General features: G+C 38.2%; 1 protein-coding gene across 4 annotated transcripts in view; it reads right to left on the bottom strand.

Annotated features, from left to right (window-relative positions):
• The window catches only part of CDKL5 (cyclin dependent kinase like 5), a 123,322-nt gene that overhangs the window by 19,789 nt on the left and 83,767 nt on the right, over positions 1 to 19,766 (bottom strand). For all 4 annotated transcript variants that reach the window (XM_040091232.2, XM_040091241.1, XM_040091259.2 and 1 more), the window contains 5 exons: positions 15,651 to 15,741; positions 11,179 to 11,368; positions 8,500 to 8,580; positions 4,017 to 4,177; positions 728 to 1,760 (listed from right to left, as the gene is read on the bottom strand). In XM_040091232.2, coding sequence (XP_039947166.1) covers positions 728 to 1,760; positions 4,017 to 4,177; positions 8,500 to 8,580; positions 11,179 to 11,368; positions 15,651 to 15,741 — 1,556 coding nt within the window. The remainder of the gene's footprint in view (positions 1 to 727; positions 1,761 to 4,016; positions 4,178 to 8,499; positions 8,581 to 11,178; positions 11,369 to 15,650; positions 15,742 to 19,766) is intronic.

Here is a 19,766-nt window from a genome sequence, read left to right as displayed (position 1 = left end):
CTGAGGACAAATAGTCCTCTTTACATATCTGATGTGTAAAACACGAGATAATTTAGAAGTGCTGTGTTACGAATGTAAATCAACACCAGAAGTAGCCCATCCTCCACTCTTTAATGCTCACAGAAAAACACAACCAGGTATCTACTGACAGTAACCACTGTGAGGAGTCACTTTACCAGTGGCCACTACATCACAAAATCTCTAGATTACCCCAGTTACTTAATCATACTAATCTAAAGAAATATTGCAAGCTTTGATATTTCTCTAGTAAATTAGGGTATTTCAGCACTAATGCCCTGCTATGCCTGAATGAAACATTGGCTTCAAAAATTAACATTAGCATTCACAACAGAATACATACATGAAAAGCTAAATAAAAACACAAATGAGAAAGACAATTAAGCAAAATGATACAATAAAAATGACATCAGGCCATGTAACCAAGGACTAAAAGCAACTAATGAAATTGTCTCTTCAGAGACAATTGTTCTGTTCTCACATTTTAGTACTTTAAGATAATGGTATTCATAGTCCATTTTTCAAAAGCACCTTGAAATATTCAGCCCTTCTGAAGGAAAAAACCCAACAACATCCCCATGCCTTACAAGACAAATAAATGAATAACTGCAAAGAAACAAACGGAAGACAGAAAGCAGGCCACTGCCCCCACACTGAGTTAAAAAGAGGAAGGTAACCCTTCAAATAAGAGGCAATATTTCGGACTAACCCTATTAGAATCATCCGTACAGTCTTCTCGTGATGAGCCAACAGACCTTGTGAGTGACTTATGCTGCACCTGTGGAGATAACAGTTGCAGGCTGTTTGCTCTGGCTGCCATCCCTTGCCCTATGCTTAAGCCACCCTCTGAGCCCTTTGACCTCACTCTGTCCCGGCTCACATACATAGAGTGTCTATGAGGGCGCTGCTGTGAAGAAAAAGGACTGGTATAACCTAGACCATAGGAAAAAGACTCATGTGGAGCAGACAGAGAGTGGGAATGGCTTCCATCCATGTGATCTGGCAGTTTTAACTCCTCCATTGTTTTGGAGTGTCTTGTTGGCGGTCTTCGGGTGTCCAGGGTACCCTCGCTGCGGTTATTCCTCGCGGACGGACTGAGCATAGTTCTGTTATCGCTGTGCCGGGGAGCGCTCGGACTGGTAGGAGAGTTCAAGTCCATACAGCTGGATGGAAAATACCTACTGGTGTTTGGTTCTGCAGCTTGGGCCCTGGCCTCAGAGAGGTTGCCCACGGATTTTGAGTCTGTCAGAACTCCATGGCTCTTGGACTTTGTCCGATAGGAGGGACTCTTAGAAGACTGTGGGATGGTGTCGATGTAGCTGTGGCGACTGTGCTTGTCGCCGGGCTGCAGCGTCCCGGTTTTGCTTTGGGAAGTTTCCATAAAGGAGTGCCGGTTCTGCTGAGATCTGGCGTTAGACTTCAGGTACTTTGTGCCTGAACCATCAGAACTTTTGGTGTCCACGTTAAAATCGAACTCTGTTTTTCCCTTTGGTTCCTTTGGGCTGAGAAGATGCGGCATGTTATTATTGGCTATATCCTTGTTGCCAGATCCGGGTGTGTTGCTCGGTTTTTTTGCGTGCATTGGACTAGGTGCAGGTGCAGGTCCAGGAAGGTTTCCATTTAAAAAGCTCTCATTTGCTGGAAGCCCCTCTTCTCTTGGCCCGCCAGCCCCTAGTGTCTGCAAATCCTTGCTGTTTGATCTGTGGTGTGACTGCAAAGCAGAACTTTTGCTGGCTTGATTTCTATATTAAAATGCATAAAGAAGCATTAGTATACCAGATCACTTATTAACGTATTAATAACTTCAAAAAAGTACACCCATGCAGTTGCCATTTAAAACCACAAAATTTAACTGCAGTAAGATCACATATTGCCAACTGAGGCACCAGAAGCTTCACTAAAATAACAGATTTGCAAGCGTTCGTACATTGTTGTTCCTGGTTATAATCTGATGGCAAATTCTGCTTTGGTTAATGATTTTGCTGACAAAACCCCTGAAGATATCTAATCTAATCATAAAAATTCCAACATGTATTTGCACATTTATGTATGTATGAGTGTACTATGTGAGTACATCACTAAGTAAAGCATTACATTATGGAAATTAGCTGTGCGTCAATCGAAAAAATCTTAAATACACCTGGCACATCAAAGGAAGGTAGAACAATCAAATATGTCAGCTCTGTCAAAAAACCCTGACACAATCAATGCTCCTGGCTATCTAGTGTATCCCTGGTTTGAGGAAGAGGGGAGAGGAAAGGAGGGAAAAGAGGTTATTTTGAAATGGAGTGAGCCTGAGCAAGCCCTGTAACACCGAACACCAACCCAAGTCTACCACAGGAAGACAGCTTTTGTGGAACTTGGCACTATCCCAGTTTTTGGTACACTAACTCAGGCCAAAGCTGCACCTGAAAGGGTCTGCAACCAGACTGACTTGATGCAGCGGTACTTGGTTGTGTCCTTAACCTCTACTCTACTTCCTAGCTCTTCTGCTTTTGAGATTACAGGACTGAGATATGAACTGGTCCTGCAAACCCTGAGCCTGATTTTTTTGGAGCAGGATTTATCATCTCAGCTTTTCTGGCATTAAACCAGTTCTGCTTCTGGACTTAGGCTGGCACTGCAAACTAGCTAAGACTGAGCAGTGCTGGAGCTGTTCTTGTTTGCCTTGATGGACCTAGGCAGGCTATAAGCAATTAGCTTATTTCTGTAACAAATCTATGATGTAATTCAGATATATCACTGAGGGTTGAAGTGAGAGGTCACTGTACCTTTGTTGATCTTTTTGTTAATTATAACTGGATAATGCTAGACATTTTTATACCTAGGATTTTTGTATTAACCACTTCCATTGATCTCATCAGCTATTTAATTACAGTTTCTAAAACTTCAGCAATTTTAATGTCAATTTAAAATATTTTTCAGTTAACAGAAAGTATATTCTTTTAAAATTTAAGAGATATGAAGAAGCTAGTATTTTTACTAGGCAAGCCTTTTGGACAAGTTTCCAGTGGATGCAGGTTTTTGTTCTGATGCCACATATCTAATGGTAAAACTATTACTCTAAGCATCTGTAAAGGCAGCTAAAACTTTTTGGTGTCTGTCTTTTGAAAAAGTATAGATTGTAAATGTCATCATCCCCAGTCTTAAAACAGAGGAGCAATTGTTTCAATCTCACAAAATAAACTAAATTAAAACATGGCCAAGATTAAAAGCCTGCATATAGAATATTAAAATATTCTTCATACTTCAAAGGGCGACCTTTTATGAACGCATTTATCAGAACAATAACATGAAGCTTTTGTACTAAAGTATTTTATCCACCAGTAAACCTGGTTCATTGAGGCATTAAGTGACTTCTCTCAAGCTATGTGGGTCCAGCAAGGGAGTCACTGAACAAACACATCCTGCTTTGAGTCTGAGGTCAAATAGACTGGATCCAATCCACAACTGCAACTGCAGGCAAAATTCTGCTCTTCTCCAGTTTGGAATGTGATCGATGTGCACAATTTTCAGGACATTTAGCTGCTACAAATCTGTGTGAACTTTAAGCTTTTTTGAATATCAAAATCTTGGACAGATTTGTACATATACAGCAGTGGTAGCATTCCAAAGAAAAGAGCATTCCTTTGGAATCTTGGGCATCTTCCAAGCCACAAAATTCCTATTGTTCAAGGAAAAGGCTAACTTTTTTTTAAGGTGGACCACCCAATTATTCTTGTCATATGCAGAAATGGCTTCAACATTGATTTATTGTTTTTTAAGATGCATTCAGCCTGATGTAGAAAGTCAGCAAAAATTTCAGCTTGTGCAGCTGTAAATACTATGTGTGCTTCCTTTATTCAGTGAGACAACACAGAACAGCATACACCATGTCTCAGTGTGCCTACGCTGTCAAACAACCACCTCTCTTGTAGGTGATGCTGCATTGAGCACCACAACAACTCCCTGACTGGCAGAGCAAATGTCAGTGATAACAGTGACAAGACTACATTTACCTGTTGGATAAACTGTTGCTGTCTGCATGGTAAGGTTTTCTCTTAGCTGACCGTGAAGGTGAACTCCCACAGCGATCCAAGAGTCTTTGGGTTTGAAACGAAGGGTGGTTCAAACATTGTTCTGTCAAATATCTATCTGCTGGATCTAACTTCAGCAAGTTCTTTTGAAAAAACAAATCCCAGAGTTTAAATGTTAGTATCCGTATTTACATTAGTAGAAAAAAACCCCAAAAAACCAAACCCAAACCAAACAAACAACAAAAAAAAACCCCAAACAAACAAACAAAAACAACCAAAAAACCCACAAAACCCCAACAAAATAAAGAAAATTTTTGGGATAATTTTTTAATCTCCAGAGTTTCTGGGATTAGATGTCACTGCTAGAATAATTTCATGGTGCATTAAATTACATATACAAAATAAATGCATATATGTGTTATATGTGTATAATGTTATGTACACATATATGAAAGTATGTTTAAAATACAAAGATATCTACAACTTTTAAAATATGTTTTATATATATGTATTACGTTTTAAATATATGTATTTTAAACATAATTTTCAGGATATACCTTACAACATTGTTTTGAATCAAAAATATTAAATTTACCAGTAATAAAATGCTACAATGAAACAGGCTTTACAAACAAACAAAAACAACCATATGGGAACATTCTCATGCAAAAACAAACATTATTTTAAAGTTAGTATTTTTAAAAATATACAAATGTAAGAGTTCTGTTTTTAGCTTATAGGGTTAAAGTCCACCCATATTTTCAAAGAATTCTCTAAACTTTTTACAATGCATTCAGAATAACACTTGCCTTATAATTCTGTTAGATCAAGTTGTGATTCTAAACAAAGACACTTCCTGATACGTAGAAAATATTTTATCACAAAACTGAAAACATGAGCTTGGGTATTTTGGGAAGTTTGAAAGGTTTCTTGCAGGAAAAGAGCAACACAAAGCTTACATTGAAATATTCAAACATGCATGACTAGTAGAAAAATTAAAAGTTTGAATGGCTATTAGGTATAAAACCCAGCTATTTCTTAAGGGTTGTATATGTTTAAGAGAGAAGAGATCCATGTGTGTCTAAGCACATGCATACACACACACACACAGACTGCATTAACACCATATTCAGCCCCTTGACCACAAACTGGTTTTCCCTTCACAGGATCCCTGCACTTCAAGGTGAAAATGCTCAGGAAACAAAGCAAGTGGCAAACCAAACTCCTGTGCAGCTTGGTCACACAGTATGCTGCATCTTTCTTTCTCAAGTGACAAGCTGGACTGAATGATTAACAACTTATTTCCCCCTTTTTTTCTGGTGCTCATCACTACAGTGGCTCAAAAGGCCGAACAAACATGAGAAGGTCACAAGTGATTCCTACATTCCCCTTAAGGAGAGAAGATGTTCTGAGGCTTCTCACAAGTGCCTGTACAGTACCTTACACAGGCTGGATGACAAGCAAGGAGAACTGGAAGTCTACAGGTTATCACAAGGCTGGGAATTTGCCTGGAATCCCAGAGAAACAGTGGGATTGGGCTCATGGCTGAGGCATGGTCACTGATGGGTACAACTGGTCTCAGAAGGAAGGAGATGGAGAGGCAGAAGAGTAACACTCCATATAAGTGATTCCCTGGATCATATCCAATGTCAGCATGGAACAAAAGGTTTATCCATTGACAATCTCCAAGTCAGGATTAGAAGGGAAAACAACATTTGGTATGTTATGGTGGGAGTTTGTTACCAACGATGCACTGAGGAGCATGAAGGTGATGGAAAGGAAAACTCTCTACAACAAAAAAATGTCTGTTCACAGATCCTCATCCTCACAGCTGACTTCAGCTATCCTGACATCCAGCCTGTGTACATGTCCCAGGAGATTTCTAGACTCTGTTGGTGGAAATTTCCTAGTGCAGCTGCTGGAGAGGCAAATTAGCCAAGGGGGAGACTTCAGTTAACTCGAGCTGCTGCTCAACAACAGTAAAGTGCTTGTGAGAAATCTGATCAGAGAAGATACTCTCAGCTGTAGCAACCATGAGATGATTACTGTTAGGAGTGAAAGAAGAGGTGGGAAGATAAACATCAGAGATAAGACTCAGGACTTCAGAGAGCAAATTCCATTTTCTATAAGGAATTACTGGGTAGAATCTCCTGAAAAACTACCATAAGAGGAAAGATGTCCAGGACAGTCATTGATTTTTATGGAAAATTTATTGAGAGTTCAGGAACAAAGCATCTTATTGTATAGAAGTAATCTTTTTCATAGGTTCAGGTTGGCTGAACAGGGGGCTTCCTACTGAACAAAAAAGTGAAACAGAAGTGTGTTGAGAACCAGAGGGAAAGCCAGGATACAAAGGTGGACTATAAAAGCAGTGTATTAGCACAAAGGTTAGGCCACTTCAGAAGGCCAAAGTCCAGCTAAGGCAAGTGAAGGAAACCAAGGGTAAAAAGAATGGGTTCTACAAATATTCTCTTTAGCAGATGGAAGCTCAGAGGAAATGCATGTCTGGTGCTGAATGGCAGAGACAATTGAGTGGCAGATGATATAAAAAATAGAGTCTCAATGTCTTTTTTTCCCAAGTCATAACATGCAAAACCAGTTCTCAACTCTCTAATGCTTGCAAACCAGCATGACTTGTGAAGGAGAGAGGAGGACTGGAGCAACACCAAAGCAACAAGGTCAATTTGGTGCCTCTTCATTAATCTAGTCCAGAAATGCTCTCTAAACAGATATATATATTAATAACTGCCTACTTCAGCTGGCATAAATTGAAGCGTGGGTTATTCAGTAATCTAGTAATCTGACCTGAGGTCCCTGGGAATGCAGATAATGAGGAGCACAACAAGTGTGGACATGTGTCAGACTGTCCATTGTCTGCAGAAGAGACAGGCACACAACAAAGTATGTGCAGCATTTGCAACATGCAATTTAACACAAGTCCCTTCTGTTCCCTCCTTGTAAGCTTCAGCTCATTGCTTAACAAGGTTCCAATTCCTGAATTAAGAAATGCATGTCAGACACAAAATATCCCCTTTACAGAAATTCTGACCTTTCTCACCTTGTAGGCAGAAACACAGACAGAAAAGATGAAAAGAATGAAATTATTTGGAAACCTGTGTTTCCCTAAAACTCAAGTGCTTCATTTCACAACCTTGAAACTTTTAAATCATATCAAAATAACCTAAAATATACTGAGATATAACATAAAATCTAGGATAAAATTAAAATAAATCCTCCCCCAGTACATGTAACGATGGTATTAAGACTTATATTGAAGTTTCTGTTCTGCAATATATGCTACCAGATCTTGAACTACAATTAACTATGAAAAAAATTTCTGTGAATTAGAACATAGAGGAGAGAGTATAATACCAAAAATAATAATCATAGACACTGGAGTATATAATGTTGCAGACTCCTTGAAACCAAGATAAAAGCCTGACTCTCTTCATAAGGCAAGGAGATCAAAGGGATTTGAACTGGCTGTGTTCAAAAAGAGTAGAGCATATTTGGTGGATTTCTGCTGGGTACAATACTATTAAAAGTAAGTAAACACCCAAGTATATTCCAAAGCATCTTTGTTTTTCAAGACAACTAGTGCAGAGGGGTTTGGGATCACAGAATTCATTCAGAGTTGATTAGCCATATCCATGCTTCATATGTGTCCCATATTGCCTTTAATTCTTAGGTGGTTCTGTGATTCTAAACCTAATTTTGGATACTATGACTTCTTTCTTTAGCTTACTGGGGAAGAAAGGATGTGAGGGTTGCACTGCAGCTTACCATGGGGGTGTTTTTATATTACAGTAGTAAGGACAACAACATGTGTTCCATATCCAGGAGCATGGCAGAAATCATAGCACAATGTTTTTGTGGGGAATTCTGATTCCCCATAAGAAGAACTCTCAGGACCATAACCTAGTCTGGCCACTACCTGACTTGTTACAACACAGGACTGAAGAATAGCCTAACACAGACACTGTGCAGAGATGACAGCAAGCAGATTAAGAGTTTGGATAAAAACCCAAAACTCCCACGTGTCAATCTCTGTCAGTAACTGCGCACATCCTCACAGCTACCCAACAACAAATGAAAAACAACTCAGGTTAGCCCAAGACTCTGTGGGTGTATCTAAATATGATGGGTTGAGGGCTCACACTCCAGCAGTCAGTGTCTCTGCATGCATGTCAGTGTGAATGCACAGCCTGCAAAGGATGGTGATGCCGCTTTGTCTGGGCTACATACCCTTTATCAAATCAGTTTAAATTGAACAGACCCTCCTGGCATTTGCAAGGGGTAGTTTCATGATTCCTAGGAAATACCAAGCCTTACTACAAAGGTGGAATCAAAATACCCCAAAAGGGACTTTCCAAGTCCCTCTAAGATGCATTATGAAAAAAAGGTAAAAAGTCACTTATATATTTTCCTATGTACTACAGACAGAAAATGAAAGACATTTTCCTACCTTCATAAGATCAAGTAATACACCACTTAAAATTCCCAAGTATCTTCTCTCTAAAGACTGTGGATGATTGACTGCTGGAAACTGCAAAAAATACACTGTAAATATACTGATCATGTAAACAAGGTAATACACAAATACAATGGTTCAAAAAGCAGAAACTAGTGAATCAAGGCATGTAATTAATGGGAATCATTAATGACATAAGCACTGAAAAAGTTAGTGGTTTATGAAAACTACCAAATATTACAGTGAAACAAATAGCTCTTGATGTGTAGTAAGCATCTAGTCAACCAAAGGGAGTATTCTTGATTATTACAGCAGCCAAGAAACCACTCTCAAGTGAGAAATAATCAACTTTTTTTTTTTTTTTGTGGCATTATGATTGACAGGAGTTTTAAAAAAGATTCAGAAGTAACATAAGTAACATATTTATTAAAAAAAAGGTTAAAATAGCTCAGAAAGAATTTGAGAGTGCAAATACAGTACTAATTAAATATTAAACATTAACAAACAATTCCCAAGTATTTTTAGTGAAAAAAGGCAAAGGCTCAAAGGTTTAAGTTTCAGGGTTACTGTTGTGATCATGCTGCTGGCAACACAAAGAGAAGCAGTGCACACTGCTGTGGGCATCCATTAGTTGTACTAGTATTGCTTTTCATAAAATTCACATGATGTGAACTTTGAAGAAAAATGGAAGAACATTAGTTTGAATGCTTTTATTTCTAAATAGTCCCTGTATTTTTCTTTTGACTTTGCTTTATTTTGAGTAAGCCATTGAAGTGGCTTACTAATAATTGAGAATTTTTTAAAGTCCAAGTTTGCTATATTGATCTTAAACAGTAACTTAGGCAAAACAAGGCTTCCACGCTTTCTCCAATTTTAACATAAACCAAATTGTAAAATATTCGTGTCTTCCTGTAGAGTGACAACCATAAAGAAGCTTTCATATCTAGAATTATCAGGGAAACAGGAAAATGTGCTGAAGCCATGCAAAGCACCAGTGGTTCGTCTTCATGTAACTTATTGGTAGAACAAATATTTATAGCCCTTCATTGCCACTCACACTTTTCTGTAAAGTCATGAACCTATTGGTAATTTCTGATCCCATATTATTTTACTTTCTTATGTCTTCAACATACCCTGGATGTTTTCCTCCTCCAAAGAATTGAAGAGAGATCACTAAATATTCCCTAAACCTCAGGAGTGAGGAAAACTGTGTTATATACATATATAAGGAGGATATGAGTAGAAAGAAAAGACAAACTTTGCAAATTTGGATCCATGCTGGAGTGTTTAAAGAGAACTTTTGTAATCCTGTTTTACAATATGGTAGTATTCACTTAGCGTAATGTAGAAATTGACAAAGTCTAAGCATATGGATAAAAAATTCCATGTCTTGGGCTAGTTACTATTTTGAGAATATCCAGCACCAAATCCAGCCTGTAAGTAATAATTGGCTTGATCACAGCATACCTACTATCTGCTGTGCAACAGAAAATCTTTCACCATTAAGCACTACACTACGTTCAGAAAAAATGTACTTTTAAGGTTGTCTTATAGCATAAGGGGTTACAAATTTCTCATACAAAAATCACATTTAGCCCACTGTTCTAACGAGGGTGAAATACAAATGGGACCTTGCAAGAAATGCTTGCCTAATAATTTTTTTTAAAACCCTCCACTCTTGAAGCGTCTACAAACTTCAACAAAAGTCTTAGTTATCCTTATACCTCAAATAATTACCTTAACACCTTAAGCCAACTCTTCTCTTATCATTATCAGCCAAACTAAATTTATGGCAACTTTGAGCATGTTTTAACTATGTCCCCACTCACTCCCTTTCATATTCTCACATTTTCTCTTTCTCAGAATAAAACTCCCATCTTGAGTCTTTAGCACAGATCAAGTCTCCTAAAACCTCCATATGTCTCTTTATATGATTTACAAGAATGAATTCAGAATATTATCAAGATCATAAACTCACCTTTCCAAGCAACCTTCATCAATAAAGAAAGGACAACCAAAACTGAATTACAAGGAAACATGAGTACAATCACTGACCATTTATTGTTAAAAGTAACAGAGCTACTACTTAGTTATTGATTCTGGTATTTTGTCATGTTGCATACACCAGCTTGCACAGATCTTCAGGCTGGTGAGTCTCTGTCACTATATTATATTGGCAAACCATTGAAAAGAACAATGCTGTCAGTAGGAAGAGCTTTTTTACTCATGAGACTTACATAAACTCCCCAGGAATATAAGTCAAAAAGCAGAAAGCTCTTCTGCCATGACAGTAGCACCTACAGCTCCGATATTTTCCAACAAACTAGCCTGAAGACAGCAGTCCTGAATTTTCCACAACCTGAACTTACAGAACTTTGTCACTGAACTTTACAGTGCAATCCTGGCAGGGCAATGTTAGACTGGGTATAAGAGGTAAATTGCATGCCAAAAATATCGAAGAAACAAAAGAAAATCTTTAAACACCTTTTAACAAGAAAACAAATGTATTTATAATACTTCTGGTGTAATCAGAATTTCACTTTGACTTATGAATGCCTTATAATCTATATATCCTCCACTTACTCAGAAACGTAGGCAGTAGATAATGCAGAATGTAAATGAAAAGAACCTTTACACAAGTAAATAAGAAAAAAGAACAAAGCTTTCTCTTACCCGCAAGCCGTGGAAGCGTGGGTTGCTGTAGAAGAGCTTCATCTGCTCGGCTGGCAGTGGGCCCAGCACCTTCTGAATGGTGAAGAGCTGGTCAATCTCACTCTCGCCAGGGAACAAGGGCTGCCCGTCGCTCAGCTCGCCCAGGATGCAGCCCACAGACCACATATCCACAGCCTTGCCATAAGGGGCTCTGTGGAGCCAAAATAAAGTGTTTGTCACCCACTGCCTTCTTACAGAGCTGCTTCAATTTATTGGCCGTATTTCCCACGCTATGCTTCCTCACAACACAGAAAAATAAACTTCGTTATTAAGCAAACTACCTCAAAACCCAAGCCCTCTGTTTCTGCCCTAGATTTCCTGATGTATCTATCACTGCTTGAAAAGCCAGGAGAGGAATGCTCAAGTGCCCCCAGGGACCTTGTTCTTTTTGAAAAATCTTACACACAAGAATAATCTTTTTGACTGCAAAGCATTCTCCACTCACAGTTAAACTACCACTAACCTCCCTTCTCTCCAGGGCTCATGCCTGCACTCTGTTCCTGCTTTACCTTTCTTATTTGATTGTGTTTAATAGGTGGATGGGTATACTGGGTCTGGCCACTGGGAGTACAGAAATTCTAAGAAATCTTTATTTCAGCCTTTATAGATATAAAAAAATAATTAGTGAGAATGAAAAAATATATTAAAAAATTATACACAAAAGTTTTAATTAGCGAGAGCACAGCGAGTGCTCCTGAAAACTATTCCTTAGAAAATTCCTTAGAAAAAACAAGTGAGGAAGCAATGAAAGCATCATAAAGTAATTCGTGTTTAGCAGCAAAGCCACTGGTTGGGGTTTGGGGAGAACTCTTTTTTATACACCCAAATTTTAAACACCCATATTATTCCAATAATGTCTTTCCAATGTTCCAATTCTACAGAATGACTTTTCACATTTAAAAAATAAATAAATAAATAAATAAATAAATAAATAAATAAATAAATATATAAAAGACTGGAATAAAGACTGAACTGAAAACATATTTCACTGAGTCTCTTCTTTTTGAAACTGGTAATCCAGTAACTCAAACTCTGTTTCAAGAGATTTAAGTTACAGCTTTCTGGAATAAGACAGCACCAAGAGTTGCAGGTGACAAATCCTATCCTAAATCTGTTCTTCACTCCTTCCTTATGCTGCTGATTAATGATGTTTAGAGAAAGAACATCTTCAAACAGCAATAACAAAAGAAGTTTCACTCTTCCCCACTGATTACTCATGATTATTTACTTCACCTGTGGAGGGAACAATAAACCCTTATGGTGATTTGGCTATGTGAAGGTGAGAAAGCATTTCCAGCTGGACAATAGCCTGAGTGAAACCACAGGCTCACTGAGCTGACTGCTGCAGGACTCTGTGGTAGCTGGGAAAGCTCAAGTAGGGCATCAAAACTTCAAGAACCACTTCTGCCTTAGAGAAAGTGCCATGAGACACTGTAGCCCTCTCACAAGAACCATCTCAAAACCAGAAGTTTGCCCCACTGGAAGAGACTGCTGACAAGGAACCACCAGAGGCAAAGCAGACCATGTCACAACTCCTCAAGTACCACTACTACTCAGTGGGGTTCATAATTTCCTTTCTAATCCTGCACAGTGGCTCCTGTGGATTTGCTGAGAGACTCAATGTTTGACCTTTCTAGGATGGTGCTAGCCCAACCCACCCATTAGGTCAGAATGACAAGTAAGCCCTAGTTTTTTTTTCTCAGTGCACAAGGCGACACAAGCAAGAATGGACTCCAAAGCCAAGGATCTGCTCTTTCTGTGCCTCTATTGGGAAACTGAGGCTCTGTAGGCAAAACAGTGAGAGTGCAGGTAAAACTCCTACCCTTTTATTATGACAAAACCCCAAATAAGTCTTTGTTGGCAACTCCTTTAATACACAGTTTTCTCCACTAAAATGTGAAATGGGGAAAAGGCTGCTGTAGATGGGGGCACTGTAGAACAAGCTAGGGTTACAAGGGAGGGATGGGCTGAAACTCCTTTGAGGCATGGACCACTACCTTCCCTTGCTCTCAAGAATAAAGCTGAAGTACAGTTAAGAACTTCTCACTATTTACTCTGTAGTCCAAGAGAAACAAATCAGAAAATAGCCATTTCTTAAGGCAGCACAAACTGCAATGATGTTGTTTGAAAAGGCAAACTCAAGACTTCTTTTCTGCTGATTGTCAGATCTGTCCTATAGGTGTTATTTTATTTGTTGCAGGAGTGACATGGCTGGACAAATGAAATAACTCCTACAGGAGAGACAGACCATATCATAGAAGCACTACAGTCTATGCCTGCACATATTAGATTCTCCAAAACATGTTTCCTACCTAGTAATTTAGCATGCTTTAAAATCTACTGGCTTTTAGCAATATTTTGTCATCAAAGGGTACAGACTGCTCCACTAATAGCAGTTACCTGAGGCTCTCCAAAGTGAGTACATTTTAGATGTACTGTGAATAATTAGGGTGCAATTTCTTTCCTCTCCTGAAATTTAAGTCTTGAATGTTATCACTAAACAAAAACCTCTCTGGGACACATTTTAGAAATTGAAGAAGTAAAACTGTATTTGTTAAATTGAATGTATTTAATAAACCGGTGAAGACTTAAATATTAGATGCTTATAAAGATTTGGTAAATGTAAAGAAAGGGGGAATGGGAAAGATGAATGCCTGGAAATAGAACAGGATTGCCAAGAAACAGACATCACTGTGCCAGAAAAACTTGGCTTTAAAAACATACACCAGCACAACTGAAACATTAAATACACAAATCCCCTCCCTTTCTTTACAAGCTAATCAAACTTACTCAACTACAAAACAGACATAATTTCTGCTAAATTTCCTCTGCCAACAAAACAGTTTCAAAAACTGCAGGTCAGACTAATACTATGTCTGTCAAGCTTTTCATGTCTTTCTTCCTAAATACTCATTCCTACTAGAGACAGAAAAAAAATGTATCTAAAAAAGTCACAATTGATGCTGTTTTTACAAGTCTTTTTTTAATACTTATATATGCACATATACACTTCACTGGGAGCTTTACTATTTTCTCCAAAACATGAAAAATTGAGCTTTGAGTTTTTAATGGCAACTTTAAGATGCTATTATGCACATAAAAAATCCAATTTGATTAAGATGAGCACAGCTCTGGGAATACTAGGATGACTTTATTGACAGAATAATTATTACTTAATTATTTACCTGTTAAAAAAAAAATCTAGTTCAGTGTTAATCAAAGGTTCCAACAAAGATTTGTTTCCCAGGAGCACTTAACACAGTGCTTAAAGACTCTTAGGAGTGAGCAGAAATTTTTGGTTCATCCTGTGGCCAATAGTTCCGTATTTTAAGAATATGTATATATAAATACACATGCACAGTATATTAGAATTGTATTCTATGAGAGCATTCACGCAGTTTAGATTTATGCTCTGATAACTTGACTGTAATGGGGAGATCACATAGCATAGATCTCCACTTTTTTTTTTCCCCCTCTTCATTTGCCCTTTTGGGTCCTATGAATTTGTTCATTTAGTACCTCAAAATTTATTTTACCTTGTGAGGTAGTAAAATGCTCAGATGAATAAAGAGGAAAACAGAGTCTGTATTCATTTAGAGATGAATAAAGGAGTAAAAAAAATTTTTTTTTCTGAGGCTACTCCTGTAACTAATACATTTGCAGTCACTGCAACACCTCTCAGTGTTTTGTTAAAATGATTTATACAGCCTACTTCAATAAATGCTTCCTAACTAGTGAAAGCCTAGCACCATCCATTTGAGTGACTTCAGCAGTGCTGGCAGAAGATAACTACAAATGAAAATCAAAGCACAGAATCATAGAAAGTTTGGGTTTGGAAGGGACCTTTGAAGATCATCTTGCTCCAATCCCCCTCACCTGGGCAGGTGATCCACTAGATCAGGATGCTCAGAGCTCCATCCAGCCTGGTCTCGACACTGCCAGGGATGAGGCACCCACAACTTCTTTGGGCAACATGTGCTAGAGCCTCACCACCTCTGAGCAAAAAATGTCTTCCTAATATAGTTCTGACTTAAAGGATGAAGATAACTGGAGATGTTGCATTGTGAAAGCTGTACTGCCATTGCTGTGTGATGTCCCCAGAGGGCTGATGGAACATTCCAGGCTAGAAGACTACCATGAAAACCTCTTCTGAAAGAACTGGGGATGGGGGTGCAGCAGCTGGAAGTACATCTGTTATAATTCAGCCTAATATTTTAATCAGTTAAACACTGCTCAGCTCAAGACAGGTCAATATGTCAATGATTCATACTGACTTACTGGAAATGAACAAAAATGAATGAAAATCTGGAAGCCTCTTGAAATCTTGCCTTTAAATCAAACACAGATCTCCACAGGCAAAGCTTACAAAAGGCACTGAAAAACTGTATAGAATCAGTGAAGATTTATTATGGCAGTTCTCAAACTGTACTTACCCAAGCAGGAGCTCAGGTGAGCGGTACCATCTGGTAGCCACGTATTCTGTATAGTTAGCATTGCTTCCTTCAGAGAGATTACGAGCAAAGCCTGTCAGAGAAACAGTGGGAAAGATTATATACCATTTTAGAAACAATGTGTGTATCATCACGATTCTGGCAGTTAGAGGTCACGTCTATTTATATGGAAGCAAATTGTTTACAACCCCTGCTGCAGAATGATGTCTCCAACAACTGCTTGTCTACTGAAATGCAAGCTTTTATTGATACAACAGTGAAAGTCAGCACATCCACTTTAATGACTCTCTTACTCGTGTACAATCCTCATGAGTTAGTGGGGTTTTGCTATTACTCTGTATGCTATGATGGAATCAAAACAGACTGATAAAAGTTATCTGTCAGTATGCCATGTCAGCTATTGAAATATTACACCAAATTTCACTGAGGTGCTGTTCTGCAGAAGAAGATTCCCAACTTTGGAAACACTACACATGCATGTGTACTAGGCTCTTCTGGTCATTGATCCTAACTACTACAGTCTCTGGTTTTTTAAACTGGTCAAAAAGACTACATAGTATTCTCATCTAAGGACACTCCCTCCTGGGCTTGGAAAGGAAAATGGTCATTTCCTCCAAACTATAAAATGCAGGAGTCTAGGAAAGTCAACAAAACTGTTTATATCTGCACTTGGCTTACTCCACGTGTAGTAGCTTCCCAACTGTTTTAGCATCACATTCACAACAAGGTTCTGCATGAATCAGGATCAGAAAGCACATGCAAATTAACTAAGATAACTTCTTTATCCACATCATTTTTTTTAAGAATAAAACAAAAATATTTTAAATGTATACTTATTGGCAATTGTACCAAAACTTCCCTACTGTCTTAAGGCATAACAATTATGACCACTGGCTGAGAGATGAGTGCATATGCTGGAAAATCCATTTGTAGGAATAATTCAAACTTTTACTTTCATTCTCCTCCATTCATTAAAGTCACTCAAGCACCACTATAATGTTACTGGATTTTTCATGTAGAAATACTCTCGGACACATGTTGGCACTATTTTCAAAAAGTATCAAGTCTTACTGCTTCCAAGTAAATAGTTAACAATTAGGTGAGACAGGACAGACCGATCTCAGCAGCAAGACTCCACATGTGTCAGCTCCTTACTAAAGCTCAAACTGAGACAAACTTTTGGGACTGAAATGCAGAAGCAGCATTTCCAAAATGCTTTCTTATTTGGATGTGGCATTAAAACATAGTTTAAAATTCCCCTCAGTGAAATCACTGTAAGTCTTTCCATTATTGCATGAACAATAAAGAAATAGTAAAAATTCCAAAGTGTTGCAGAAGAATAAGGCATAACTTTATTTCCTGAATCAATAAGTGCTACTTGAATGCAAAAGATGTTTTTCTTTATATCTGAGTTCCTTTGCAGAAGCTGCCAAAATTGCCTTTCTCATTCAACTATGTTTTGTAAAGTTGTAAATTAAAAAAAAAAATTAAAATTCTGAAAGTGTGAATCTTAGCATGAAGAAGCCCAGTTCCACTCACCCCTGTGGAATACTAATTTACTACGAGTTGAAGTAAAAATTTGGATGCAGATTAAAATTATTATTACAAGACTAGTGATCATAGGAAACAATTATAAAATTGTTAATGACACAGGTTACAGCCGTGAATTTTTGCAAGATACCTCTAATTTCAAGTAATTTTAGTAAATTATAAGATGGGATAAATATGATGAGGAATGAATATTTCAAAGCTCTCTGAACATAAGAATTCACATCTGTTCCCATAAAGTCTAATGAACATTACTGGTGCTGCTGCAGAAAAGCTGGAAAAGAATTTATTTTTTTTACTTCTAACATGGGGATTGAGTGAATTTTGAAATATTACCATATTTAGAACTGCTTAGGCAGCCCCATTTCTGTTTCAAATCATGAGCTATCTGATTAATCTTGGCAGTGGAAAATCCTTCATTCATGTGTTTAAAGAATAGAGGGAAGATAATCAGGAGCTACACCGAAGAAATGGGACAGTCAAAACGTGGGAAACCCCAAACTGAAAGGGAGGGAGGAAGAATGGAAAAAAGTTGTCACATAATAGAAATAAACAGGTGCTGATGTGACACATGAGCCTGGCAGCACATGGGCTCCTGTGCATCAGAAGAATCAATAGGTCAAAGTTTCATCCTCCTTCACTGGCCACATCCTCCAGGCCCGTCTATCAGAACTTGGTCACAGAGAGGAGCTATTATGTCCAGAAACCAGCTAACGTCGCCTGAAAAATCAACCCCTAACTTCACAGGCCAGGTGCAGCATGGATTTGATGTGGCAAGACAGAAAGCAAAGTTATCATCATGGGCTTCAGTGTCACCTTTATACTGTTCCATGATGCATTTTATAGATCCAATATTGCTCTGACCCTACGACACCATGCAGAAAGATGATGGACAGAACTAACAGTTCAGGAAAGCATGTTTCTAAGGGAACAATTATTTTTAGTTATGATGGAGTTTTCTTACTGTTCCTTCTTCCAAACTGTGCTGAGGTATCAGGAATATAGAAATAAGAGAAGGAAGCTAGAAAGATTAGACAAACTAAACAGTGAGAAGGAACAGATTAGAAGAAGATAGGAGGAGATTTGGGTTAGAGCAACCATGAAAATAATAGCATCTGCAAAGGCATCATGAAGCAGAAAGTACTAAGCAAAATCAGAAATTTCAGGAAAGGACTTTAAACAACTCAGAAGATGGTAGGAGAGATGTCAAGGAAAAAGATGTAACAAAAAAAAGGAGGAGGCTGTCAGCTTCTTACAGAGAAACAAGGCACATTTAAGTTAGACATAAGGTAAAGCACTCTAATCTTAATGACATGTAACGCTAGGGAACCTCTATTATTCAGAATTTTAAGAATATACTAAGCAAAGATCTGTCAAGGATGACACAGACATTCCTAATCCTTTTTTTGAGTAGGTGGAAAAACTAGAGGATTTCTTGAGGTCTTTTCCAGTCCCATTTTTCATGATTTCTATGCTTACACACCATACAGAAATTAAGAGGTTGCTAAAACAAGCAATTTTGAAGCCTTGGTGTTGAAACAGCAAACATGCTAGTCATAAAACCAAATTATTTCCAACAGTCAGATGCATCTGCTGTAATCGGCACTATGTACTGTTCTCTTTCTCCACTTCTATTGGAAGAAATGACACCCACACAACATGTGTCCAGGCAAGCACAACAACCAATCTCAATTTTATTTAGCACGGTATGTACAGAACACATGGCACAAGGATTATGAAGCATTATCTCATAAAAAAATTTATGAACTTTTCTGTTCAAACTGGTTTTGTCCACTGGGCTATTGGAAATGGGTGCATTCTCCTTTTCTTTGTATTTGTAATCACATGAAGAACATGATGTTGTCTGTGGCAAGTACCCATGAAATCCAAAACATGAGTTAAATAAAGTAGTCAGGCAGCATATGTTAAATGCTGCTACAAGGCAAACTCTTATATCCTAATCTCCTCATGTTCAGGAAACACTTGTGGTTAACACCATTCTGACATGTATTTTACAGTAATAGCTTAAGCTACTAGCAATTATGTCAATTAGCAATACCACTAAAAAATTAAAACCGATTCCACCTTACAAGGGTTGCTCAGAATTTTAAATTCAACTAAAACCGAAAGGCCAATTGAAGTTAAAACTAACCCACATGAACATTAAGAACAGAAATACCGGTAACAGTTTGCCTTCTTTGATGTCACGCTGATCACTCCGAGTGCACTGTGATTGCACATCTTTTCCAGCAGCAGAAAGAGAGCGTGGCTGGAGCACACAGCGTGAGCAAGCCAGCAGACCACACAGAACACTGCTGGCAGAATTCACATCATCTCTATCCGGTGCGAAAACTGAAGTCCAAAACACCACCACACCATCTGTCTGGCTTTCTATTTTCATGCAGTTCTGCGCAGAGGATGTTGACACAAGTACACATGCAAAGATCTGTCGGCTGATGTCATGTGACAACTCTAATGACATTACTTTCAAGCAGGGACATCCCTCACCCAAAAGAGAAGGAGGCAGGGAGGGCCAGGAAGCTCCCATGA

Source organism: Hirundo rustica, chromosome 2, assembly GCF_015227805.2.
Source record: "Hirundo rustica isolate bHirRus1 chromosome 2, bHirRus1.pri.v3, whole genome shotgun sequence".
Lineage (NCBI taxonomy): Eukaryota > Metazoa > Chordata > Aves > Passeriformes > Hirundinidae > Hirundo > Hirundo rustica.
This window is presented reverse-complemented; position numbering and strand designations above follow the sequence as displayed.